This window comes from Antechinus flavipes, chromosome 3 (genome assembly GCF_016432865.1).
Source record: "Antechinus flavipes isolate AdamAnt ecotype Samford, QLD, Australia chromosome 3, AdamAnt_v2, whole genome shotgun sequence".
Taxonomy (NCBI): domain Eukaryota; kingdom Metazoa; phylum Chordata; class Mammalia; order Dasyuromorphia; family Dasyuridae; genus Antechinus; species Antechinus flavipes.
The window spans coordinates 609866060-609893625 of NC_067400.1; the positions used below are offsets into that span (position 1 = coordinate 609866060).

Consider the following 27566-nt stretch of genomic DNA (forward strand, 5'->3'; position numbering starts at 1 on the left):
GTTCCCGTTTGTTACAAAATTGAACTCAGCTACGCTTCAATCAAGACCACTTTATGGAAATGATTTTTAAAAAAATTTAAGTTACTGACTCAAAGTATCATGGGATGCTATGGAATTACTCTATTCCATTGGTCTTTGATCTTTGAGGAGGTTCCTACTTTTTTCTCAATTCACTTAGCATGGGTCCAACTTTAGGGTTCATGAGTCTTAAATATTTACCAGAGAGGTGCCCTCTTCTTTTTTGTTCCATTTTTTTCTGGGTCTTTGATGCTAAGGCCTATTCCAAGTAGGTTTATGTTGATGATAGAAAGGTCCCAGACCCCTTGTCAAGTTCTCAGAACTCGAGGGTAGTTATTTAGATTTAGGCCTTTAGACCTTTGCCCAAATGATGGCACTGGAGGACTTGCCCTGGAAACAACCCCACTTTTTTTTTTTTTTTTTTAAATTTTTCTTAACCTTGGTCTACTTTACAGTGCCTTGGGCCCTAGGGGTCCTCCTTTTGCATGCTGCTCTGTCATTCTTGGTACCATTGAATAAAATGTTTTTAAATAACTGAAATCTGTACTTGAATTTTAATTTGGCTCTTTGTGACATGCCCAATCCTTTTAGGGCTGTAAAATTTAGTTACTTTGCTATCAAACTTTGAAAGGTAGGTAGAAGTGACTATATCCAGATTTCATATTTTTAAAACCATGATAATACACTTCTATTTCTTTGCTTAAAAAAATCAATTCTTTGTAGTTTAACAATCTTGTGAAGCTTCAAGTTGTTATTCCTATTTTATTAATCAGGAGAGTAGGATGGGGAAAATTTAATGACTTTCTGATAGTCATAATCCTGGCAAATGTCAGAGTCAAGATTAGAACTCTTGGAAGGACTCTTGAGCCCCCTATACCTTTTCTTGTATGGGATGGAAGGGTTGCCTTCTTTCGTTTTCTTAGAAGTCTCCCTTGCAATTTTTTACTTATCATAAACACTGCTATACAAAACTCTGTCCATGGTAATATAATATAACCAACTTATCCCTCACCTCTTTTCATTGAAGCCATCCTTTAAAGTAAGGTATTATTTGAAGCTTGTTATCCTGGGTTAAAGTGTGAGCTCTGAATTGAAATAGGTTTTTCCCCTGTGGCTAACTTTGTTTTTCTGTACTTGTCCTCAAAACAGAAGTTTCATTAAAAATTAAAGTTCTAAGTTTCCCTTTTAATAAAGAATTTGCCTTCTCTTAGATTGCTAAATTATCCTAATATTTCTTGTCTTCACATCCTGTATTTTTACTACCCCCTTGTGGATTGAAATAAGAGAGAGGCTTACTTATATTTATGTCCCCAGAAATCAAAGTTGTGAGCTTTAAATTGTGTGTATATTTGTATGTTTTAAAAAGTTCAGGAGTTAAGAGGAGGGGAGGGGTTTCATTAGTGTCCTAACTCTTCTGGGACTTTTGGTGCTAGTAACCTATTTACAAAAGCATCACAGCCTTTAGCACTTGCGCAGAAGTATCATTCCCAAGAAGCCATTAACATATTATTAAACTAACTGGGCAGCTGCTTTGAATTATGAAAATCTGGAAACTTACCCTTTTATTGAACATTTCATACAATTTTACTCCCGATCCTTACCAACCTATTGGGAATCTAATGGAGAAATAATCCTAGAAGATGTGAGGGACTTGATAACTCAGAACTTATATAACTCCTTTTAGGTAATTGTATAATTTGATTAGTAGCAGTATAAACGGGGGTGAATAAAAGCCAGGCCTATCTTAATAGGTGCCTATTTCAGTTGGGTGAAATATTGCTGAAACCAGTGTTTTGGGTTTGATTCCTTTTTTCTGATGAATTTATTCAATTTTAGATCCTTTTTTAAGACCTAAATGCCCCAACTAGCTTCAACCCACTAGGAGAACTCATATGTCACCCTGGTGACAAGGCATCATATAGTTTGATTTTTGCTTGTGAAGGCTGATGTTTTTTCCCTCTTTTCCCCAGTAACTTTATCTGCCCTTAGGAAAATCAGTGCTTAGAAAATACTTGTATTTTTCTGAAAGTACATCAGAAAAGAAACTTGTATTTTGGAGTAGCATGCATTTACTTGGCCCGGATTTGGGACTGCAGCTTGCCTGAATGTGCAGTTTTCACAGGAAACTTAAAAATCTTTAAAATTTAAATGGGAAAAGCAAGGTGATGAACCTGCACCAGTTGGTGATTGAAATCGATCATCTCTAGTCCTGATTCAATGATATTCTGGACTAAAAATTTGCCAGGAAATCTTAAAAACATATATATATATATATATATTTGTCAAAAGAGATAGAATTTTATCATTAATAGATACCGTATGTCTTTGAGAATAGGAGTGGAATGAGAAAGCTTATAAAACTTCATAAAATGAAAAAGTAACAGCACTGTTGTAAAACTAAAGTTTTTTTTTTTGGAGGTCTAGGGAGTGAGGGGTGCCAGGGAGTGAGGGTGACACTGTGTGCCAGGAGGAAATCTCTTGGTATAATTTTGAGACCAAAACCAAATTGAAACTGCTACGTTAGTGGTTTGTTAGGACCACACTTCTGAACCTGCTATATTTGAATCCTCCTCATTGTGGAGCCAGGGCCTTGGTGGAAATGTGAGTTTAACTGTTTCCCAGCCAAATTGAATGAAGACTAAAACAAGCATTTGCTTCAGCAGAATTGTCTTGAGTTTCTTGGGTTTGGGAAACTGGCTCTTCAGAGACAGCAGGCATAATTACCCCTATTTGGCTGAGGGTCAGTGACAGCTGAAGCAAAAAGTTCCTTCTAGGCTCTGTACTCAATGTCTCCTTTCTTCCTAACCAAAAAAAAAAAAAATTCAACTTGAAAAATTCTGCATCTGACCACAGGGGTATTGGCTGCTGATAGGGCAAGGCGGATGGTTAACCACCAGAATGTACTACAGATTGTGCCAAGTTAGATCCTGATTTGGCTGTTAAAAAATAAGTTCATTTTAAAAGCCAGTGTATCTGATATCCTAGAATATGGAAAATATGATCCAGTATCAATGTGAGTTAATTGTTAAAAATTAGTATTACTTGTAGTGATCCCTAAGATTTAAGGCTTTTCCTAAACAGAATCCCTTTTTCTAAAGTTAGAATTAGTGATAAGCTCTTAACTTTCTAAATTAAATTCCCAACAATTCCTCATTTTCCCAAAGCTGTATTCATTGGACAGGAAAATGGAAGAAGAGGTGAAATGTAAATTAGCTTCTCCAATCCTTGGAGGAAGTGCTTTCTTCTTATCTGGGTAATTCATGTTTATAAAGCACGTGTTCTAAATAGCCTAAGTACTTGAGGAAATTATTTCTTTTGCCCTGCCCTTTCACTCTTGGACATGTGTGTTCTAACTTTTATACTTTTCATAACTAAAGAAAATGATTTTTGTATAGTCTTCATGAGAAAACTTGCAGAAACAATTGCCCTGTTTTAAGCATTTACGTTTCAAGATCTCATCTAGTAGGTTTTTGGGTTTTCATGTTCTGTCTGTTCTTCAAATTTTGTCCTTAACTAAATCTAACCCTTTTCTGTACCTTATTGCTACAAAACCTCCTCTCTGGATAGTATTAACATTTTCTCCTTTAAATTTTCACTACTGAAATATTATCTTAAATACTTAGTGATGCCTTTAATTTACTGATGAGACCCACCATGTTTAGAATGAAATGAAATGAAAGGAATTCAGTTCAGCAAATATGAAATACCTATTATGTAGGAAATAGGTCACCTTTCTCCTCATCAGAATTCAATTACGCTCCGCCTGAAAAACAGCTTTAAAGCTGTTTAAAGTATAAGAGTTCTTAACCTGTAGATTTTGAAATTTGTTTTCGAAAAATATCTTTTCTGACTTAAAAATACATATTTTTCTAACTTCATGAGTATTTTAATGTGTTTTTAAAAAGTTTTCCAAAAAAGTTCAAAGGCTTTACTCTTTTGCCAAAGGGTCTGTGACCCCAGCATATACTATACCTTGGCTTGGAAATTTTAATAGAGGAAGAAAAAGAATTTAGCCAAATCAAGATACTGTAAGAAAATGAGTTTTGTCTTGAGTTAGAGAAACTAGGTCTATGTGCTTTCTGGAAAAGAGGTTGTGGGATCTAGGTTGTGTGCCAGGGGACACTCACAATGCCCCTTCAGGTGGCTGTGCAGCACAAACTGGAAGGTAGTGTATCATCTCTATGAAGTCAAATAGGAATATTTTTTCAAAAAGCCCTGGTGTGAAATGTAAGTGTTGATAGAAATATCCCTAGTTTGTCTCATGGCAAAGTTTGGACCTTAGAATGTCCTATAGTAATCATTCAGAAGTGATGCCCTTCAGACCAGTACCAGTTTACTTGATTTTCCTCCCGTGGGAGGATGGATGGCAATCTTCCAACTCAGAAAGGGAAAGGGCAAGGCCCAGAACCTCCACTGCATGCTGAAGAATGTTTCATATCTGAGCCAAGGAATTTTTCATATTCATTATGATTCACTAGTGTCTTATGCTTGGTTTTCAGCATACTTTATTCATAATAACCTTTTAAATATAGAGGTATCATTACTCCCCTCTCCCCCCCATTTGAGTCTCTGAAATGTGAGGCTTATTTACTCACCTGTGGTCACACAACAAGTCATCTCTCTTGAAGGCAGGAGGTGAACCCAGGGTTCTTGATGTCTCTGTTTTTTGCTCTTTTAATTAATGACCCGGCAGAGGTATGGGAGAATTTTAATTAGAATGAGTGATGCAACAAGGTGACATTGAAGGCATCTCAAGAGGCCATCTAATCCAATCCCTTCATTTTAAATGGGAAGAAATGGGGGCTCTGAAGAGGAAAACCATTCCCTTCTTATCACTTTGGGAAGCGAATGCCAGGGGCCAATTTTCAAATCCACTGCTCCTTCTGTTGTGCCTCAGGTGTGCCTACATCCAGGAAACTACTTTCAATTTGTCATCTCCTTTTGAAGACATCTCAGACACTCCCAGGGTTAATACCTGGGAAGACTTTGTTTTCCTTGGAAGGGATGAAGAGTTGGGGATGAAATGAAGTGTGACTTGGGGCTCATGGTTGAAAACATTGTTATTGACTGAAGAGTATGATTAATGCTTTTCCTTTTTAAATATATTGCATACATGCACTTAAAATTCTCTGCTCTATAGGAAAAATTTGCTTTAATGTGAAATGACTTAAAATTAGTCCAATGATTTCTCTACTAAAATGAAAATAAAGGGCAAAAGGGAGGAGGTGGAGAAGACTTTCATTCTGAGTTCCTTAACTCTAGTCACTTAGCTATACACAAAATGGTATTTTGCACATGTTGGACAGAAATAAAAGAATCAAGCCCCGGCCAGAAAGATTCCAGAACTGTAAAGATTTGTTTGATCTCATCCTTACCTGTGAAGAAAGAGTCTATGACCAGGTAGTAGAAGGTAAGAATATTAACATCTACTAAACAAATTAATTTGACATGTTCTTGATTAGAAGCAAAATCAGTTTCTCAGTAGAGCTCAAGGAAGAAGACTTATCCCAGCAGAAGGGAAACAAGACAAGCTCAAAGTGACCTCACTGGTTCTTTTAATTATTTGAAAGACTGTCAAACCAGTGTATTTTATTTGTGCTCTGCTCTACTTTCCCATTTAGAGCTGATATGCTGCAATTTTCTCTGTGTTATTACAAACCAGCTACCAGGTATAGCAAGGAGAGAGGCAGCTTTGAAATCCCCTTCTGGGTTCTAATGCTGAGATTTCACAGTCCCTAATAATAAATCCTGTGGGCTGGTTGGTAATCGTGCTACAGGAAGAGAAAGAATGCTGAAGGGCGGCTGAGTCATCTATGACACAGAGTGCCAGGCTGTATGAGCCAGTGCTGCTTGTCAAGGAAATTTTGTTTGTAACCCTCAACTCTAATTTCAATTTGTGTTTCTTCCTCTTTGCAGCCAAAGCCTTTTTGCTCTCATTGCCAGGGAAAAATTAGTATCAAAGATTGAAATGAAGAAGTGCAGAGCTAGAAAAGGGAGGGGAGGAAATTCAAGAGCCCTGAATAATTGTGTCATTGAGCATTGGAGTTGAGGAGGGAAGGACCTCTCGGATCTCTCAGGTTACTTAGGTCAAGCAGCCCATTTTGTAGGTATAGAAATTCGGGTCCAGATGCTTTAAAATTAGTCTTATATTTTTTAATACCACCAGATCTGATTAAGACATGTCTTGTCTTGGCACATTTCCTCATTGAATGCAAATGAATTCTTTGACAATTCAACAGCCTTGTTCCATATGAGTTTTACTTTTTAGAGGATACAAACGTTGACTGTCTAAATTGGGGCTAAGCATAGTCCTGAACCCCAGGTTATCCAGAAAACTTCCAGCTGCAGTTTTTCTAAGGAGATGGGCTCTGCATGGTATGGATGGATGATGTGAGAATTGAATTCATCGTTAGAAACTGTGTTTGAGAGCTGAAACCCTTCTGTCTGTGCTGTCCTGTGGCACACTGCTAATTTCAGCTGCGAATATAAAGTGTCTGATAGACTTGTGCTCACAATTCTGGAGTTTCCCAAGTTAACATTCCTTGACATGTCCCTTGAGGTCATGTCTTAATTCCAAGATCCCTTTTTAGGGAAAGAGTGGTCCTCAGGCAGGATCTGAACCATGAACATAAGATTTCAGGAAGCAGAATTTGTCTGGTTGGAGGTTCCATGTGAAAGTTGGCTTGGGGGTAGCGGTACTCGCCTGTAAGGCGGAGAACCTGATGCAGAGCATGAGCTTCCATGGATGAGAGCCTGCTGGCTCACTTCATGCTAATAGGAAGCTGATCTCCTCTTTGTCCTTGGAGAAACTGCACTGCTCTGGCCTTTCCTGTTTTCTTGACATCTTGAGTGTTCTAACACTTCTGTGTCATTGTGTTCCCAATTAGATTTAAATTCCAGAGAGCAAGAGACCTGCCAGCCGGTGCATGTGATTAATGTGGACATTCAGGACAACCACGAAGAAGCCACTCTTGGAGCCTTTCTCATTTGTGAGCTCTGTCAGTGTGTAAGTGTCCTTTGAGCTTTGGTCTGAGAATGCTCCGGAGCCTTGATTTCCAGGATCTACATTTCCCAGAGCCCTCTTGTCATTCCCATTCATCTTCAGCAGGACCCACTATGTGCAAACAGACTGCTAGATTGCAAAATGACTTTAGTATATAACCTTTAGCAGGACAAGAAACACTTGGCAAATCCTTGTCGCCTAACAGGTTTAACAGACATAGAGCACATTTTGTACTTTTTAAGAAAATAATGTCCACATTTATTTTAGAGGATTATTGTTATAGTATCAAGTTCTTGTAAGAACAAACTGTAAAATTATTAGAAATAAAGTCCACACTTGCATATGAATACTTCACACATCCAGTCTCAGGGGTTATATACTTGGAGTAGAAATTGAGACTAGTTATTCAGGCATCAATGAATCTTTGTATTTTTTTCCTGGAAGAACAAGAAATTGTTCCTCCCTGAATAGATGTTTGCCCAAGAACATTTAAGATCAGTATATCATGCACCAATCATATCATGCAGTGTGTTCAGATTTAAGAATTTGTTTTTTGTGATTGAGTTTTAATATTGCGCTGATACCCAGAAGTACAGTTCACATATTTTTTTTCATTTTTGTCCAGACCTGTGATTTCATTAGCATATAGGAAATCCTGGAATGGAAATTACTTCCACTAATTCCAATAGACAGCTTACTTGTTTTTTATAGTTTTAAGGAGTTGCTTGGGGTCACTTGGGGATTACGTGACTTGCTGTTGTGTGTGTAATGGGGGGGAGAAGATAGTCTTTGAAGGTGGCTAATTTCCTACATCCATGGCCAGCCATTAGATCATTCTGTCCTTTGTCCCTGGAACTTTTTTCAGTTCTGACTTTGTAGAAGAAATTGGATTTCACAAAGCAGTTGTCTATAAGAATTTAATCTGAATTAAAGTAAGTTCCCTGTCAATGCAGGAACAATGGAAGCTTTGTCTCAATTTGCCACATTTTTCATCAGCTCTGTAAACTATTTGTAAAGCAGTAGAAATACTTTCTTTCTGAACTAGCTGTCTATCCCCCTGAATATATGAAGATGTTTTAATAAAGGGGGGGCACCTTCTCCCCCTTTTCTTCTGTGTGTTTCTGGATCAAGTGTTTCTTGCCCACACACTTGGGTTGGATGTTAAAGCAGTGAGAGCCTACTTACTGCTGGTCATTTCCATAAAGCCAGATTCCTAAACAGACATTTCAGATTTCTGATAGGGACCAGCTGTTTTAAAAGGGGATATCAAAAAACTTTTCCATTTTTCTACAATGACATGAGCCAATTAGGGCCTTTAGCAGGTGTTCATTTTCTTACTATTTATGGTACTTTGTTCCAGAGAGTTAAAATCTCCAGTTGGATAAGAAGATCCTAGAAAGCAAAGCTGGAGTATTGAAATGGAGAGGAATGAATAAGGAAGGAATAGTCCTTTCTTGGTCTTCCTTTACACTTTATACCCTGTCAATTTGATGCTTTGCAAGAAATAGTGCATAAGAAGTTTGTGATAGATCAGTGGAGGAGTTGGCTTAGTATCCCTTTGGATCTGCTTACTCCTTATATATAGCCTCCAGGTTGGACCTCTGCATAGCACTTGTTCTTCTTAGCCTTGCATGCTAGAAACGGTAAAGCACTCTTCACGCCATCCTTGGTCTTTGAAGGCTCCTCTCATCATTTCCAGATACAGAGGGTCCTAGGTGTCTGCAGAGCATGTCCTGAAGCTGCTGCTTTGCATCAGCGTTTTGGCTATAACACTGGTCTGGAGAGAGTAGAATATACCACTGAACTGGTTGATTTTGCTTCTGATGGAGGATTGTGTAGCTCTCTCTCAGATAGAAATAGAATTCTCCAGGGCCTTCCAGGCTCCCCGAGTTGCTGTGCACCAGCACTCGGAGGTGTACTTGACTGACAGGGAATGCTGAGCAATTAGCTCCCTGCTTTGCCAGTGTTTACATCATTTGAATTTGTAGAACCTTCCCTCTGTGCATTTAGAACAAGAGTGATCTAAGTGCAGGAGAAAAAAAATGGATCGTTCTTCTTGCCAGATGGGCAAACTGAGGTGGCAGTGGACTTCAGGCTTGTTAGCGAGGCCCTCATGGCTCAAGGTCCTCTGCAGTTTCCAGCTCCAAATCTCCTCTTGCCTGGAGGCCTGAAATGATTGCAAGACTGCCTTGTTTTCCCCTACCTCTACCCCCCAGTCTTCAGCTTCTCCCTTAAGATGACCTGTCTGCTTTTCTCTCTTCCTTTCCTTTAGATACAACACACGGAAGACATGGAGAACGAGATAGACGAGCTGTTACAGGAATTTGAGGAGAAAAGCAGCAGGACTTTCCTCCACACGGTCTGCTTTTACTGATGCCTGCCCTGTTTTCCCAGGCCTTGGAGTTGAACGAAGCATGTGGGTCAAGTTTTCTGACTATTCCCTACTCTCCCTGAAGACCACCTTCAAATCTTCCTTTTGTTAATACTTTTTTCCTTCACCGTGTTTGTTTTTACTTTCAGGTATTCTGCCAGAAGGAGGCAGTATTACCCAAAATAAATTGTACATATAAAATAAGAAGAGAGAGATACATAAAGGCCATATGAAAAAAAAAAATCAAGTTTTTTTTCCTATCCCACTTTTCCTTGTTACAAGTGGGATATTAATTATAATGAGAATCTTTTTTCTTTTAATGGAAAAAAAAAAGGTTTATATTGTATTTTTTCCAGCTTATTCATTTCTTTATAGTTGTGCATTTTTCTTTACTGTAATTGGCTGGAGTATACAAAGACCTGAATGAAACAGTGGAGTATCTATTACTAGGTATGAACTTGGTGCTGTCCTCTGCCAGTTCATCACTCCCTTTTTCTGAACCTGGATCCAGTCATGTTGCACTAAGGGGAGGTTGTTTGATGGAAGCCTGGAATCAGGATCGGTTCTGAAAAAGGAGATTTATTAGTGAGTAGGGCACAGCAGCAGAGCTATCGCTCTGACTGGCCAGGGACCCAGGCCCTCGGGTTGCCCTCCTCTTCACTCAGAAATGTTGCTGTTGGACAAAACTGGTCTTGGTGTGCTAGGAAGTTCAGCACAGTCTCTGAGCAAACCTTACTGTGGTTGGTTTTGTTTTGTTTGTAATTAAAAAAAAAAAAAAGTAACAAGTTCCCAGAAGGGCTCCTTGTTTTGTGACTTAAGAAAATGTTCCAAGCAGGAAGGAGCCACCTTGGGCCCCCTCGGGTGCCTGTTCCACAAAAGCTTCCTCAGCACCTTGGAGAGCTCCAGGCCCCCCATCAGTGGAGGGGCCCAGTTGGGCAGCTCTGTTCACTTCATTCTGGCTGCAGGTCTCTTCACATTTTTTGTATAGAACCTATTTGCTGCTCGGAGCAACAAAGATGCTCCCCTCGTGCTGGATGACAGAGTAGGATAATTTACTGAAACCACACTGGTCAGGAAGATGGCCTTGATTCAAAAGCCCTGGTGCTCTACCCATTTGGGTCTGGTCCACAGTGGGGTCTGACTCCTCATTCTTCCCAAGGCTGCAGAAGAGAATGTGAGGAGCAGTTTACTGAAGAGCCCGTGGAAGGAACGGTGGAGGTGGACGTGTCTTTGGCATCCACCTCTCAGAGGTCCAAGATGGGGCCTCGGAATGCCTTGTCTTCCTTAAATAACCCTTGCCGGATCTGTTGAATAAAGCTCGCCTATTTCCTGTCTATAGTGTCAGCCTGTGTTACCTCTTGAGGTAATAAATTCCTGACTTAATAAATTAAATAATAAACCTGTGACTTTATTTCTGCACTCCCAAGCCCAAGGGAGCACTCTTGCCTTGGCTCGCATTTCCAGCATTTTTAAATTTGGGAGAAGAGAACCTTTAGTGTACTTGGTTGGAGTCTAAGATGAGGTGGTAGTGCAGGCTTTTTGGAGGGTGGGTAGCTGACACCAACCTTGCCCACTAGGGGCTGGCTTCTCAAGTCTGTCATCCTGGCTTTCTTCCTGCCTTGCTCAGCCCTGCCTACTCTCTGGGGTAGAGGAACCAGCCCTCGGCCTTGACTGACAGCACAATCCACTCTGATCCAAGGTAGCCTTGTGTCCCAGCTCCAGACATTGTCCTTGAAGAGACATAAGCCCAACGAGGTGACATGGCAGGTGAGCTCTAGAGCCGTGTTCTGCTGGCATTGCCCTCCTGCTAACTGCTGGTCTGGTCTCCAAGTTGGCATTTCCATTTTCTGCCACTACCCCCTCTGGTTGGCTTCAGTTGGAATGCCACCACTTCGAGCTATTCCCCTTTTCCTGAACTTGGTTTCCTCTATAAAATGGGCTGAAAATTGCATCACTTAGTTCCCAGGCTGGTAGTGGGGAGAGTGTTTTGCTCTAATTTTTTTTTTTTTTTCACATGACCAAACTAAATTCTTAATGCATCACCTTGGTCTGGTCTATACCCTGATCCCACTCTCCCTGCTATGTCAATCTGGTCTATAAGTCTACTCCTTGCCATGTCAGTCTGGTCTATACACTGAGCCCACTCACTCTACCATGTCTGTCTATACCCTGAGCCCGCTCTCCCTGCCACGTCGTTCTGGTCTTGGTCTATACACTGAGCCCACTCACTCTGCCATGTCAGTTTGTCTATACCCTGAACCCACTCTCCCTGCCATGTCAGTCTGGTCTATACCCTGATCCCACTCTCCCTGCTATGTCAATCTGGTCTATAAGCCTACTCCTTGCCATGTCAGTCTGGTCTGTATCCTGAGCCCACTCTCCCTGCCATGTCGTTCTGGTCTGTATCCTGAGCCCACTTTCCCTGCCATGTCGTTCTGGTCTGTATTCTGAGCCCACTCACCCTGCCATGTCAGTCTGGTTTGTACCCTGAGCACACTTTCCCTGCCCTAGAGTTTGTCTGCTAATTTCTTCCTGCACATTTCCCAGAAGTCTCTCATCCCCGAGCATTTACTCATTTCTTTGAGCTCAGTCCGGCTCCTCACCCAGCGCTTGAGACCGGCTCTTGCTCTCCCGAGGAGAGGCTGGAGAGTGAGACGCGTCAGAGAGCTGCTCTCTCAATTTTGCTGCTGGCTCGTTTTATTGGCCCCGACAGAAAAGCCGGGAAGAAATCCTGGCTTTCCTGGGCCCCTGAGCCTTGAGGTTCTCATAGAAACCACTGAAGTTCCAGAGAAGAGGAGTTGGATTGGGAGTCAGGTTTACAATTCAGGCTCACTCACTCCCTGCTTAAGGTCATGACGCGACCAAGCCCTGGAGCCCGGAGTCCCAGGACGGGGAATGGGGCAGGAAAACGGAAGAACAAGGCTGGTGAACCCTGGATCTTGAAGGGAGAGGGGGAAGTAATCGATTCCTGTGGGGAATGACATCCTTTCCCCTCCAACCCCCGCCCCCATCCCCTCCTCCCCTAGTCCGGCTTCCGACTCCTTTTCCGAGCTCCAGCGGTGCAGCGGGAAGGAGGGTTGGGGTGCGCGGGAGGGAGGGGTCTGCCGGGTCCCTTACGAATGTGTTCAAAGTCCTGGATGGCCCCTGTCAACTTATGTGGATCGTAGGGTGGAGGCCGGTAGTTGGAGGCAAGGTCATAGCCCCGGCGAAGTGCTGGGGACCCAGCCGCCCTCCTCCCCCAGATGCTCCCAGAGACCAAGAAACCGGGTCACTCCCCTCCTTGGCAAAGGACAGACAGCAGGTGTCCCCCTACTGCTCCCTAAGAAACCTGTCCCTTCTCCCGGGCTGCAGGGTAACCCGGCTCGATGCTGGGACCCTCTCTCTGGGCGGTTAGCTTCGGATCTAGCGGGGCGTCATCGCCGGCCAGCAGGGAGCACCAAGAGTCGGACTGCCGGACTCAGCTTCAGCACCCCACTTCCCACGTTGCTGCGGCAGTAACCAGGCCCGGGAGGGGGGAGCCGGGGAGCTGTGGGAAGTGTCGGACCAGAGAAGATGGTAGCGGCGGCTGTGAGCTCGCCGCATCGGGGCCGAGCCGGGATGTGCGGGAGCAGAGGTGGGGGGGTCCTGCGGCCGGCCCGCCGGCCTCCTCCCCTCCTTTCCCCTCTGGTTCCCCCCTCCCCCCGCAAGGGCTGACGTGTAGTGGGGCTCCAGGGGATTCCCCCCCTACTCCCCAACACCTTGCCGCTGAGGCCGAGAGCCCCAATCTATGCTGCTCCGGGACTCGTCTCCCTCCCCCGCCCCAGACCCTCCCCAGGCCTCCCGGGGCGTTGCGCTGGCGCGCACGCCTCACCTGGCGCACTCTGTTCCCTCGGGCGGCCCGGGCCGGGATTTGGGGGAGAGGGGACAGATAGAAGGGAGGGGGTGGGGAGCAGCGGCGGCTGCCGGCCGGAGCCCGGGCTTGAGGGAGAGGGCCGGAGGCGGGCGCCCCCTCCCCGCAGCCCCGTCCCCCTCCCCCCGGCTCCCCCTTCGCCCCCGGGCGGCGGGATTGCGGCGCGGGCCGGGCTCGAGAGGGAGACACACTCACACACACGCACACGGGCACACACACACTCACACTCGCGCGCGCACACACACAGAGACAGACACACACAGAGGCAGGCACACGCTCACCCTGTCACACTCACTCACACTGCCGGCGCCACGGCCGCGGACGACGCAGAGGCACCGCGAGGGCGTCCGCGGCGGCGGCGGCGGCGGCGGCGGCGGCGGCAGCTCTGACCTCTGCGGGGCTCCCCCCGCCGCGGCGTGGGGGCGGGGGAGGGGGTGGGCGCGGGGGGCTCCGGCCCGGGCCGGCCCTGCGGGCTGCCCATGAGCGCAAACACGATGATCTTCATGATTCTGGGGGCGTCTGTAGTGATGGTGAGCGCGCGGAGGGTGCGGGGCGCGGGAGGAGGTGGGTGGGGGACCTGGGGATGGCTGCCCCCGCGGGCGGCCGGGGGCCCCCGTCCTCTGTCCCTGCGTGTCCCTTGCTGGCTGCCTGGCTGCCTGTGTCTGCGCCTGCGAGCGCCCGGGCCCTGTGGCCGGCCCTCCGTGCTGGCGCGCTCCCCGCTCCCCCTGCGTGTCTCCTCTCTGCCTGCCTGCCTTCCCTGCCTGCCTGCCTGCCTGCCTGCCACGGGGTGTGTGTGTGCCCGTGTGTGTGCCCGTGTGTGTGTGCCCGTGTGTGTGTGTGCCCGTGTGTGTGTGTGTGTGTGTGTGTGTGCCCGTGTGTGTGTGTGCCCTGTGCCGTGTGTGCGCGCGCGCCGGGCCCTGGCCCTGGCTGTCTCTCCAGGTGTCTCTCTCTCTCTTTCTCTCTCTCTTTTCCTGGGTCTCTGGGTGCCTCTGGCTCTGCGCAGGGCCCCTGGCCGCGGGCGCCCCTCGGCAGGTCTGGGGGCCGGGCCTGGCTCCCGGCTCGGAGTCCCGCGATCCCTCGCCCCCGGGAGAAAGGGAGAGAGGGAGAGAGGCCGGGAGGCGGAGGCCGAGGGCGTCGGGGGCGCTGACGGGCCGGGCCGGCGGGGGGCGGGGGGCTCGGGGCTCTTTCAGGCCATCGCCTGCTTGATGGACATGAACGCGCTGCTGGACAGATTCCACAATTACATCCTCCCGCACCTGCGGGGCGAGGACCGCGTCTGTCATTGCAACTGTGGCAGGTAAGTCCCCGCGGGGGCTGCTCGGGCGTCCCTGCCTGCCTCCTGCCCCCCGCCCCCGCCCGCCAGCCTCCCTCTGCTCTCTGCCCTGACCCGGGCTCGGATTCAAGCAGGGCCCCGGGGCGATCCCGACACGCAGCCCACGCGGGGCCCGGGGGCCACCCAGCCGGAGGGACACCCCGACACCTGCACAATGCACGGACGCGTCCCCAGACACGAGCCTGTAGTCACACGTTGACAGTCCCTGACACACCGCGTGCCCGGAAACACAGCCCCCTAAAGCCATGGTGTCGGAAGCCCGGGGGCACAGACCCTCAGCCCAAACCCTGCTGGGCAGGGGTGCCAGAGCCAGGGGGTCTGGGCAGCGGCAGGCTAAGTGTGGGGGCCCACCGAGGTAGGGGTTTCCTTCAGCCTCAATCACTCTTCGGGATCAAGGGGGGGGAGGGTCTAGGGGCAGATCTGTTACCCAGAGTCTGGTCTGAGGACCTGAGAGGAAGGGGGAGGAAGTTGAGCCTGCGGGGGGGGGGGGGAGGGGGGGAATCTGACCCGGACTCTCATTGAGAGGATCTAATTGAAGGAGGAGATTCCTCTCCCCTCCCCCCCCAACAGTTCTTTAAAGTGCAGAAACTAAAATGTAGTTGGTCCTATAAGGAATCAGGAAGTAAGTAAACCTCTTGTTCTGGCCCTCTCTTACCCACGGCCATATCTGGGGATCCTCTCGGAGCCAGAAAAGCTCTGTTCCCGGCTTTCATTGGGCTGGTAAGGGCCAGTAGCTTTTGAAGTTTGCTTCAGGGCTCCCGGAAGGCTCGGAGACCAACCCCAACCTGCCAGTGTTGCCCTGGATGGCCGGAACACACAATTTGATGTGTATTCAAGGAGCACTGTGGAGACCTCGGGATGGAAGCGAAGGGCCAGGCTGGATTGGCTTTATATGCCAGGGACTAGGACGCCAAAAGCCCAAAGGATCCAGGACACAGACAGGGTTGTTAGCGACTGGCTATCGATGATACTGGTTCTTGACTTTTCCTGGCTATAAACTGCATTTCTTGGACTCGCTGGTCAGTTACCGTGGTTGTCCGTCACTGACATTTGGGGATCCGGGGCCAGTTGTGACCCGTGTTCACATGGGGTGAGCGAATCACTGGAAAGCGACTCTGTCCTGTGCCCCTGGCAGTGCCGGGCCTCCCGGGCCTCCCGGGTTCCTGAGGTTGAGTCAAGGATGGATGCGTGGCCGGCATCCCCCAGGCTAGCAAAGGAGGGCCCGCCCTGGGCACTTGGCCACCCTCGGGTTCCTCACGACTGTAATCGGGCACCTTGCTCCTTCTGGCTCTCCTCTGTAAAATAAGCGTCCGTAAATGCTTGCCGAAGCCCCTCCGGCTCCAGACTGCTGGGTCTAGGATGCCATGGTCACCTAGTGATGACTGCGGGTGCTTTCTGGGAAGCCAGAGGTCAGTGATTCAGCCCCTGCCCTCGGGGAGCTCCCACGAAGCTGGCTCAGACCCGGACAGAAGGCTAGTGGCAGGGTGCATTGTCCCCATAGGACTTTCACTTGTTCCGGAGCCATCAGGAACTTCACAGAAGACCTGGAATTGGCCCTGGAAGGAGGCGCGGGATTGAGCCAAGGGGAGAGAAGGGGGCTGCCGTTCCCCGGGGAATGGAGGGTTTGAGGGTAGAACGGAGGGTGGTTGGGTGGCAGCAGGGGAGAGGGGTGTGGATGGGTGTGCCCGATTGTGGTACTAGATTTTGGAAGATCTTCCTTAAAGGGCAGCTCGAGAACTTTGGCATCGGGCCTGTTTTGTGAGCTGCATGTTGGGAGTTGACTGCTGGCAGGTGAATGATGGAGTGGAGAAGAGAGGTGCTGGAAGGACTAAGTGGCCCAGAGTGGGGCCCTTTGGGCTGGAGACAAAGAAGGATGAACTAGAAGTTAAGGCCTGATTTGATCCTTTAAATCTATCATAGCCGCCTATAGATTCCTCTCTCTCTCTCTCTCTCTCTCTCTCTCTCTCTCTCTCTCTCTCTCTTTTTGCTGAGGCAATTGGGTTAGGTGACTTGCCCAGGGTCACACAACTAGGAAGTGTTAAATGTCTGAGGTCAGATTTGAACTCAGGACTTCCTGACTTCAAGGCTGGTGCTCTATCTATTTGGCCATCTGGCTGCCCTCATAGCCTATAGATTTCAAGCCTGGGGCATCGGGAGAGTTGAGGGACCATTCCCACTTCATTTGGATTCAGATCTGTTAGTGGGGAGTGGGAGTCCTGGCCTGAGTTCCTAACTCCCCTTAGGAAAGGTTCCCCCGGGCCAGCTCCCTCCTGGACATATGGTTGTCTGTGCTCAGAGACAAAAAGCAGAGTTCACATCCCTGGGAGGATAGCCCACCCTCTCATTCCAGACCAGTGGTGATCAGCCAAAGCAGGCTGTGTGGACATGGTCGTCCAGACCTATTCATCTGATGTTTGTCAGCCTCCAGCATCTGTGACTGACCCCTGATCGGGGAGGCCATTACTATGGGCTTCTGTGACAAAAACAATCTGATATGGCACTTATCTCCCTGGAGACAGACAAGGTCAGGTCTCCCGGCGTGGAGTGGGGGGAAGAGCCGAGCTGGGAGCTGGGAATGACCTCCAGGGGTAGAGGGTCTAAGCCATCTGCTGCCCCATCCTCATCCTCTTGGCTCGGCCCCAGGACTTTCCTTCCCTCTTTTTGCTTTTTAGAAAAAGTCCACCTTTATATTTCCTAGGAAGACCCAATTCTTTGCTTTTTTCTTCCCTCTCACAGCTATGCCTACGGGGCACCTTCTGTGTTCTCTGTTAGCTTTCATCATCTCGTTTTCTTACTCATTTGACCAAAGTTAATTCATTTCTGCCGGGTACTTAGCCGTGTCAGCTGATCCCCATTCAGCTGTGGGTGTTCACTGTCTCATTTGAAAGTTGACTTATTGGAACAGTCAGGAGGACCTGAGTTCAAATTTGACCTCAAGACACTTAACACTTCCTAGCTATGTGACCCTGGACAAGTCACTTGCCTCAGGGAAAAAAATAAAAAAGGTGATTTACCCCATAGGAAGGGTTCTCTGTGGATTCAGCAAAGGAATATGGGTTGAATGACCATACATTTGGCTTGAATAATCCAATACAAGGGATGTTGGTTGATGGCTCAGATCTCATTTTGGAGTAGGGTGGCCTTCTGGTTGCAGCTGTGTGTGGGGGGAGAGATTTGGGGGGTTGGGCATCTGGCCTTGGTATTATTCAGTGTTTGGGACAAAGGTGGGGATTTTCAAATGGTACAAGATTAGGTGTGGTATAGTAGGCAGTGTTGGATGTGTAGTCAAAGAATCTGATTTCAGTTTTTTGACTCAGTTTTGTGGTTTGTTACAAGTCACATGACCTCATTGGATCTCGGTTTCTCCGTCTGTGAAATGAGCATGTTGGACTAGATAATTTCTAAGGTGATTTCTCCCATGTTGAGATCTAAAAGTCCAAAAGTTCTTGACAGATTGGGTTGAAGAAAAGGCTGGAATCTAACATAAAATTTCCTAAAGATAAATGTAAAGTTATATACTTGGGTTCAAACAATCAATTTCACACATATAAGCTGAGGGAAGGAGGGGTCCAGCATTAGTTCATATAGAAGAGAAAGAGGGGAGGTTCTAGCTGACTGTAAGCAGCCAAATCACACACACACACACAACACACACACACACACACACACACACACACACCTGAGTTGATCTTAAGCTGTACCAAGATAACTAGCATGCAGAATAAAGGAGACTACTTCTGAAGGGCTGTGTTCCTAGTAGGGGGTACCATCCTTTAGGAAGGATTTTTAGTCCAAAAGGGTCAGCCAGGACTGTGAGGGGCCATGACCTATAAAGCTCACCTGGAGCTCACCTGAGGGAGCTTAACCAGGAGAAGAAAAGACTTGGTTGGGGGAAATCAATTCCTGTCTATCCGGTACAGAGGGCTCTCCTAATGTGTCTGGGACTTCCCTTTAGCTCTCTTGCCATTGCCCAGATACCCATCGGAAAAAGAAAGGGACTTTGAAAATCCTCAGGTTCCAGAGCAATGGGAATTATTATGGTCAGATTCACAGATCCCTGGAAGCTCCCAGGGAAAAGGGATCTCCAAGATGACTGATCCCAGTCCTCTCCCCCCTTTGTCATAAAAATATTCTGATGGTTTCAGCGGATGATGAGTTCCCTAGGAATCCTCAGTATCCCAGGATGGCCAGAGAGAGAAGCGTGAAGCCCAGGAACCGGGGCCTGCTGGCCCTTTGGCCAAATCCCCCCGGAAATGCTGGGTTTTAGCTCTGGGTCACGCTCACAAAAGGCTGTTGAAAAGTTGGGATCTGCTGAGGGCACTGGGGATGGCTGGCTGGGGCTGGGGTTGGGGGGGCAGGAAGGTGCGGGGGGATATAATCAGGATTTCCAAGTATTTACAGGATTAGCTTCATTCTCCTTGGCCTAGAGGGCAGGAAGCAAAGGGTGAAAGGTGGATTTTTTTTTTTTTTTGAGGCAATCAGGGTGAAGTGACCCAGTTAGTAAGTGTCTGAAGTTGGATTTGAACTCAGTTCCTCCTGACTCCTGGAGGACTCCATGCTCTAACCACTGCACTACCTAGATGCTCCAGCAACGGGTGAAAGTTGTGGAGAGCCTAGTGGAAGGGGCTGCCTCAGGATGGACTGTATTATCTCTCTCTGGAAGTATTCAGGAGGAGGCTGGAAGATTCCCTTCCCCCTCTCCTCCCCGCCCCCCAGTGCACTTGAGAAGAGACCCTTCTAAGGTCTCTCCCATCCCTCAGATTCTGATGATTTAGAAAATCATGAAGATTTGAGTGCGAGGGCCGGAGGAGAGACCGCTCTTGCTGGAGTCATCAGGGCTTTGTGGAGAAGGCTGGAGCTTAAAGGACAGGAAGGTTGGAAATATGTGCCAGAGCTTTAGAAATATTGTCTCTTTTGATCTTCATCCCATCCAGACACTATTGTTCTATCTTGTTTGACTGATGCAGAAACTGAGGCAAACAGGGCGAAACACTTGCCCAGGGTCACACAGCCCAGAACTGCCTGTGGCTGCTTTGAGCTCAGGTGCTTCTGATATACACAACGGCATACAGATGGCCTCTGGGAGTTATGGAGCTAGGGAGAAGGGTGAGAGATTTATGATCTAGAGAAAATTCAAGAGATTGAATTCACATATTTAGAAGGATTCGAAAATGCCTTGCAAGTCAGAGGGACAGTTGAACTATGCTTTATTCATTCATTCATTTGTTTGTTTACTTCTGTGTTTATTTATTTGTTCATTCATTTATTTATTAGTTTGTTTTTTTTGCTGAGGCAATTGGGATTAAGTGACTTGCCTAGGGTCACTCAGCTAGGAAGTATTAAGTGGCTGAGGCTAGATTTGAACTCAGATCCTCCTGATTTCAGGGCTGGTGCTCTAACCACTGCACACTTAGCTGCCCCTGAGCTATGCTTTATATATGTAGAGCTGAAAGGCACGACTCTCTCATTTAAATATGAAGAGGGCAGCTAGATGGCGCAGTGGAGTCAGAACAATCTGAGTTCAAATCCAGCCTCAAGATACTTGATACTTCCTAAGTGTGTGACCCTGGGCAAGTCATTTAACTCCAATTACATTTTTAAAAAAAATTACATATGAGGAAATGCCCAGAGAGGTCCAATGAGGTGGTGAGAAGCAGAGATAGGATTTGAATCCAGGTGCTTTGAGCCAAAGTCAGTGCTCTTTTCCTCCTCGCTGCATGAAGAATCAGAGGTGATTCTTTCCGGGCACAGCCAGCATGGAAGCGTCCCTTAGATGGAGAGCAGCTAGAGGCTGCTCTGGCCAGGATGGAAGCTGGGGTGGAGGCCAGATTCGGGGGCTCGATGGCAGGCTGAGGGGCCGTGGGGAGCTGGTTGAAGCCCTTTTGTAAAGGCTCCCATGATCCTCCCTGAGGACTATGGGAAGGCTGAATTAGAGAGGGGAGAGAGACTGCCAGCAGACCCCAGCTAGGAGGCTGGAGGACAGAGACAGAGGATGGCTGAAGAGCCGATTTGGTGTGGGGGCTGCTGGGAGGAGAGCAGCCAGTATACTGTCCCGGAGCTCGGGGCGCTGTCCGCCTGGAAGCTGGGCTCGGAAAACCTCCGGTCCGGGGAGCATCAGAGGGAGTGTCTGGGCGGCTCCCTTTGAGATCCCTTTGGGTTTCCATCCACTTGCTGCCTTTGTTCCTCCTCCTCATTGGCCCTCTGTGTCACCAGCCTGGGTCCCGGCTCTTGATTTCAGGCCCAGGTGGCTGCAGAGCACAGGCTGGGCCGGGATGACTCAGAGCTGCGTGTGACTCTGAGAATTCCCCCAAAGCCCGTGGCTCCGTGCTGACGCCCCAGCCCCCTCCCAAAGGCTGCAGTAACTCCACCGGCCTCTTCCTGGCGCCGGAGCCTCTGAGTGACTGTCTCTCATTGTGTGTCTCAGCAATGGAGTGTGTGAGGGTGTGTGAGAGTGTGTGTGAATGTGTGTGCAAGTGTATGTGCAAGTGTGTATGAGAGTGTAGGAGTATGAATGTGTGTGTTTGTATTGTGTGCGTGAGTGTGAGAGTGTGTGTGAGTGTATAAGTGTGAATGTGTATGTGTTTGTGCAAGTGTGGATGTGTGTGAGAGTGTGTGTGTGTGTGTGTGTGTGTGTGTGACAGAGAGGCTCTCTGTGGCTCAACTTACCCTCCAGATACCCCCTTTAGGGCTTCCCAGCATCATGCTGGCTAGATCTGTGTATATCGGGGTTGTTTTGCCTTTGGAACTCTTGGTCTTTGGGTGTGTGTGTATGCGTTGGGATTGTGTGATTGTGTGTAGTGTGATTGTGAAGGTCTCCGTGTGTAACTGTGTGTGTGTGTATCACAGGCCCAGCTGCCCTTTGTCCCTTCCTCCACCCATAGCATCCATTTCCCATTATTTGTTGGTCTCAATATTGGGACGTTTCTTGGGCTTGATTATTCAGAAGCTGGAGATCCTGAACACTCAAGGAGCTGGAGGGGAGAGGGCCTGAGATGGGAGTCGGGCCGGGAATGGCGGGCCCTTGCTCTCTCCCACCTCCCGGTGCAGTGCCAGACCCCGGAGAGCCCTGGAGGCTGCCCCACATGCTCCTCTTGTGGCCATCGGTGGGTTCCTCTCACTCATTTTGCCCCAGCTGGTGGAGGAGGTTGGGCTGAGGATGGGCCCTTGTGCCGAGGACCAGCCTTTGTGCCGAGGAGTCTCAGGGCTGAGCGGCAATGTCTGGTGGCTGCGTTTTAAGAGGACTTTTCTGTCGGAAAGGAAGTCAGCGGGCGTTTCTTAATCGCTGATTTTGTGTCAGGCGCTGTGTTAAGTGGCGAGGGTGCAAAGGAAGGCAAAGAATTGTACTTGCTCCCTAGTAGATCTAAAGGGGGGTGGGGCAGGAAGCCTATATAAAGGTCTCTCAAGTGGAGAGGTCCTCTGAAAAGTGATGGCACTAGCAGCTGGGGTGACCGGAAAAGAGCCTCCCTCTCCCGTCTGGGTCTAGAGGATCTCTGTGATGAGGGCCCTCTGTACTGAAGGGGTGTCTCTTCTCTGTGCTGGGGAGTTTCTGCGTGGTGGGGTGCCTCTGTGCTGAAAAGGAGAGTCTTGGTGGTTTGGGGAAACCACAGTGGGAGATTCCTGCTGGCTAAGAGACTGTCCTGACTTTTCCTTTGCTTCTTTGTCAGGGAAGAAGGGAGCTGAGAAGTTCTGGTGTGATGCAGCCCCTCACCTAATGAAGCCCTTACTCCTAAGACCCATATTGGACTTTGGGGAGCCCCTGCCAGGCCTTATCTGGGGGGCGTGGTCAACCTTTCCCCTCCCATCATCCCTTCTTATGGTCTTTGTCACCAGGTCCCATATTGGACTCTGGAGAGCCCCTGCCAGGCCTTATCTGGGAGGCGTGGTCAACCTTTCCCCTCCCACCATCCCTTACTGTGGTCTTCATCACCGAGTCCCATATTGGATCCCGGGGAGCCCCTGGCAGGCCAGCTTGGGGTCGAGGGCAGCTTCTTACTGTGCCATTGTTCCTCACTGTGGCTCTTGTCCCCACCACATCAGGCACCACATCCACTACGTGATCCCCTACGACGGGGACCAGTCTGTGGTCGACTCCTCGGAGAACTATTTTGTGACAGACAACGTGACGAAGCAGGAGATTGACCTGATGCTGGGGCTGCTGCTGGGATTCTGTATCAGCTGGTTCCTGGTGTGGATGGATGGGGTCCTGCACTGCGCTGTGCGGGCCTGGAGGGCCAGTCGCCGCTTTGGTGAGTGCTGAGCGGCTGAGAAGGGCGGGAGGGATGGGGGTCGGAGGCTCAGCAGACTATTTTAAGAGTGCTTAGTAAGTGGCTTCTGTGTTTGAGGTACCATGTTAAGCACTGGTGAAATAACATCACAGAGTGGAACAACCTGGCCTAGAGAGGAGAATGTTAGAACCCAGAGAAGGACCTGGATTCAAATCTCAGCCCCATTATTCGCTTTCAGTTTGACCACTCTGGGCCTCAGTTTGTCCATCTGTAAAATGTGTTGGCCCAGATAACCTCCGGGTCTCTTCTAACTTTAGATCTCTTATGGTCAAGAAACATAGCTTCTGCTGAAGTACACAGAATCCAAACAAACAAATGCAAGATAATCTGAGGAGAGACCATTTATCCCTGGGTGGGGGGTAAATCTAGAAAGACTGCCAGGAGGAGGTGGCCTGAACTGGAATCTGAAGGAAATGAAGGATCCTAAGAGGGGTGGTGAGGAGGGAATGCATTCTAGTTATTGAATGGAGGTGAAAAGGGGGGCGCAGTCTATATAAAAACATAGAGGTAGGGCAGGCGTGTTGTTTATAGGAAATGACTGGCAGGACAGTTGAGCCAGGATGGAAAATTTAATAGGGACCAATATGAGACGTTTGGAAATTTTGTTTGTAACCGTCCCAAGAGACTGAGCAACCAAAGGCCTAGAAATATGAAGAGACAGACTCGGGAGACTTGGAGATCAAAGAGCTGAGACTTAGCGATGAAGGGGCTCAGCTGTCGTGGAGCCAGAGACGCTCTTCATCCAGGGCTGGAGGGCTGGTTTGGGAAGGCAGCGAGCTGTCTCGGTCCCTAGGATGTTTGCCACTCCCTTGTACCCACAGTTTCCTCTTTAACCCTCAGTGGGAGAGACTGTTCCCAGAATGTGACCTATCTCTAAAGAGATCAGTCATCTAGTCAGTCATCTAGTATTTACTAAACACCTACTATGTGCTAGGCATTGTGCTAAGTGCTAGGGATATGAAGAAAGGGGGAAAAAACCCTAGCACACGTTCCAGCTCCCAAAGAATTCATGGGTTAGTGGTGTATTCCATGTATATGGTGTAACATGTAACTGTGTATATGGTGCCTGGTTAACTGTCCTGTGGATTCTTTACCAGAAATATGAACAGAGTAGCGCGTGCGCATGAGCATGTGTGCGTGCATACACACACACACACACACACACACACACACGCACACGCACACACAGGGACTGAAGCAAGAGGGCCATCTAATTTTGTCCAGAGTGCTACTTCTGAATCCAATCTGTTCACTAAATATGATACAAAACCAAATATGAAACAATCCCTCCCCTCAAAGAGGTTAGGCTCGGTTCATAATTACATTGCATTCTAGGGATAGTTACATTGTCTTCTATGGATTGTCACGTTGTTACATTGCACTGGATGGATTATAAAATTGCACTCCATGGATTGCCACATTACCTTATAAGGATAGTTACCTTGTATTCTATGGAGTTACATTATATTCTATCGATTGTTACATCACATTCCATGGATTGTCATATTACCTCAGAGGGATAGTTACTTTATATTCTATGGAGTTACATGATATTCTGTGGATTGTTACGTTTCACTCCATGGATTGTCACATTACCTTATAAAGATAGTCACATTGTATTCTATGGATTGCCATATTTATTACCTTATAAGGATAGTTACATTGTATTTTATAGAGTTAGTTACATGATATTCTGTGGATTGTTACGTTTCACTCCATGGATTGTCACATTACCTTATAAAGATAGTCACATTGTATTCTATGGATTGCCATATTTATTACCTTATAAGGATAGTTACATTGTATTTTATAGAGTTAGTTACATGATATTCTGTAGATTGTTACGTTTCACTCCACAGATTGTCACATTACCTTATAAAGATAGTTACATTGTATTCTATGGATTGCCATATTTATTATCTTATAAGGATAGTTACATTGTATTTTATTGAGTTAGTTACATTATATTCTATGGATTGTTATATTTCACTCCATAGATTGTGATATTATTTTATAAGGATAATTACATTGTATTCTATAGAGTTACATGATATTCTATGGATTGTTACATTTCACTTCATGGATTGTCGTATTACCTTATGCTCATAGTTATGTTGTATTCTATGGAGTTACATTATATTCTATGGATTGTTACATTGCACTCCATGGATTGTCATATTACCTTATAGGGATAGTTACGTTGTATTCTATGGATTGTTACATTTCACTCCATGGATCCTTATATTACCTTATAAAGATAGTTACATTGTATTCTATGGAGTTACATTATAGCTATGAATTGTTACATTTCACTCCATGGATTGTCACATTACCTTATAAAGATAGTTACATTGTATTCTACGGAGCTACATTATATTCTATGGACTGTTACATCTCACTCCATAGATTGTGATATTATCTTATAAGGATAATTACATTGTATTCTATAGTTTTACATTATATTCTATGGATTGTTACATTTCACTCCACGGATTATCATATTACCTTATGCCCATAGTTACGTTGTATTCTATGGATTGTCACATGGCACTCTATGAATTATTACGTTGTACTCCATGGATTGTTATGTTGTATTCTATGGATTATTATATTGTTTCTTTGGCTTGTTATATTCTTCTGACCCTTTTCCTCCCTTTCTCCCTCCATCTCCCCGCCCTCCCGCAGACAACTCATGGTCCTGGCTCCCCAAATTCTGTAGTTTGAAGGACTTCCGGAAACGACCCCACCGGCCGTATGAGGAGCCCACAGGAAACATGGTGCACATCAAACAGAAGCTTTACCACAATGGCCACCCCAGCCCCCGGCACCTCTGAGCCCCTGCCCTTGGCTTGGCTGAGCCCACGGAGGGACTTGGGACACATGGACGGACCATTGGACCACAGGGTGGACACTGCCCAGTGTCTATGGCTATATCCCTTGGGGTCTGGGGCCTATGGACCTACAGCTGGCAGGGCCCACCTTATGTGGACCAGGAGCCAGCCTGGCCCTGACCCTGGCCTGCTTGGGCTCCAGCACTGGACCTCTGTACATATGTAAGAAGGATCTTTGCTTATCAACCCTTCCCCCACCCTCAGGAGGCTCCACAGCCCAAGCCCAGGGCGGCCCCGCCTCCTGCCCCCAGACCCTGGAAAGCGCCTCTCTGGGGTCCCAGCCCTCTCCTGGCCCCTGGGCCCAGGATGTCTGCTGCCTGGGTGGTCATCCTGCACTTGGGTGGGGCTCCCAGAAGAAGGTGCTGTGTCTTTTCTCTCTCTCTCTCTTTTTTTTTTTAGGGGCATAGGGTTTGGGGTGGGAGGGAATGGGATGGAGTCCCTCTAGGGCCTGTGCTGAGCTGGGATCATTTGACTGGAGGTCAAAGAAAGGCAAGGAAAGGAGAAAATTGGGGAAGGGGGAATAGCTCAGCAGAGAGATGGGGTAAAACATGGAGGGGGTCCCTCCCTTGCAGCTGGGACTCCCTGGCTGTTTTGTTAGGTTGTGCCTCAGTTTCCCAAGCTACAATTAGGAGAGGAATGCCATGCTTGAAAATCCCTGAAGAAACATTGGAACGGGAACGATGGCAGGGGTAACAGTTGCAGCATTAAGCAGGGTGACCCCCTTCCCCTAAGTACTCTGCAGGAAGGTGCTACAGCCAGAGGGGGGATGGTGGCAGTTGGGTAACTTGAGATCCCTAGCAGGGAGGGGAGTGTGTATGTGTGTGTGTGTGTGTGTGTGTGTGTGTATTTGATCCATGGTGTTGTTCAAAATTGATTGCGGAGTGTAGGAAGAGGGCGCTGAGTGTGAGAAGACTGGTTTTAGGAGAGAGGACCTGGCTCGCTGCAGTCAGTCTCCATCCTCCTCCCCTGACCCTCCATCCGGCATTTCGGGGCCCGGGGGCTGCCCACTCGGTGTGGCCCGCTCCATCCACTGGTTTCATCGTCTCTGGCCGGCTCCTCCGTCGGGGGTCACGTTCTTACTTCTGTAACGGCCAGCGTCCGCGTGGTTCCTGTCCGCATTCATGTCCATTTGTCAGGCTGTCCGGGGAGCTGACTCTCAGGGGAAGGTGTCAGGGCCTCAGAGAGGAGCAAGAGCCTGGGCTGCCGGAGGATGAGGGAGGCAGCGGATGGGGGCGTCCAGAGGAGCGAGGGGGGGGGTGCTCTGTGGGCTCCTGGGCCCGCTCTTGGATGAGGGGTCAGGTAGCACAATAGGTGAGGGTCGTGGTCCTGAGGCAAAGGAGAGTGATGGGGGCAGGGAAGGAAGAGTTCCCGTGAGAGGAAACAACTCAGTTGGGGAGAAAGCTGCCTCCATTCTGTGTGATCATGTGGATGAAGCACGTGGGTCTGCAGAGTGCCCAGGTGAGGGGGAGGCCGGGTCCGGCCTGGTAGCCGTCAGCACGCCGAGGCTCCTGGGGGTGTCCGGGGAGCCTGCCTGGTCCCGTGGAGGGGCAAGCCCCCGGGAGGCCCAGAGCAGAGCTGCCTCAGGCCCCCGAGGCCTTTCACTGTGATCACCTCCACCAGCCTGCCCATCGCCACCTCACCCCTCCCTCTCCCTGGGCCTGGTTGCCTCAGTCAGTAAAAACGTTTGGGGCACCACCCGAGTCCGCCTCTTCTTTTACTTCCTGCAGACCCAGGAGGGGGCCGGGGTGGGGGAGGGGTCCGCTGACAGGATTCAGG

The 27566-nt window shown here is 48.0% G+C and overlaps 2 protein-coding genes across 2 annotated transcripts in view; both read left to right on the forward strand.

Annotated features, from left to right (window-relative positions):
* SSU72 (SSU72 homolog, RNA polymerase II CTD phosphatase) overlaps nt 1–10791 on the forward strand; it is a 41964-nt gene extending 31173 nt beyond the window's left edge. Inside the window, exons 3-6 of the mRNA XM_051988819.1 lie at nt 5289–5428; nt 6906–7024; nt 9294–9437; nt 9542–10791. Coding sequence (XP_051844779.1) covers nt 5289–5428; nt 6906–7024; nt 9294–9395 — 361 coding nt within the window. The 3' untranslated portion in view covers nt 9396–9437; nt 9542–10791. The remainder of the gene's footprint in view (nt 1–5288; nt 5429–6905; nt 7025–9293; nt 9438–9541) is intronic.
* A 1966-nt stretch (nt 10792–12757) lies between these two features.
* On the forward strand, nt 12758–27482 carry TMEM240 (transmembrane protein 240). Its single transcript, XM_051990854.1, has 5 exons — nt 12758–12991; nt 13713–13811; nt 14472–14578; nt 22652–22860; nt 25585–27482. Exons 1-5 carry the CDS (start codon nt 12758–12760, stop codon nt 25731–25733), a joined length of 798 nt encoding a protein of 265 aa, XP_051846814.1. The 3' UTR covers nt 25734–27482.
* Nucleotides 27483–27566: the final 84 nt, after the last annotated feature.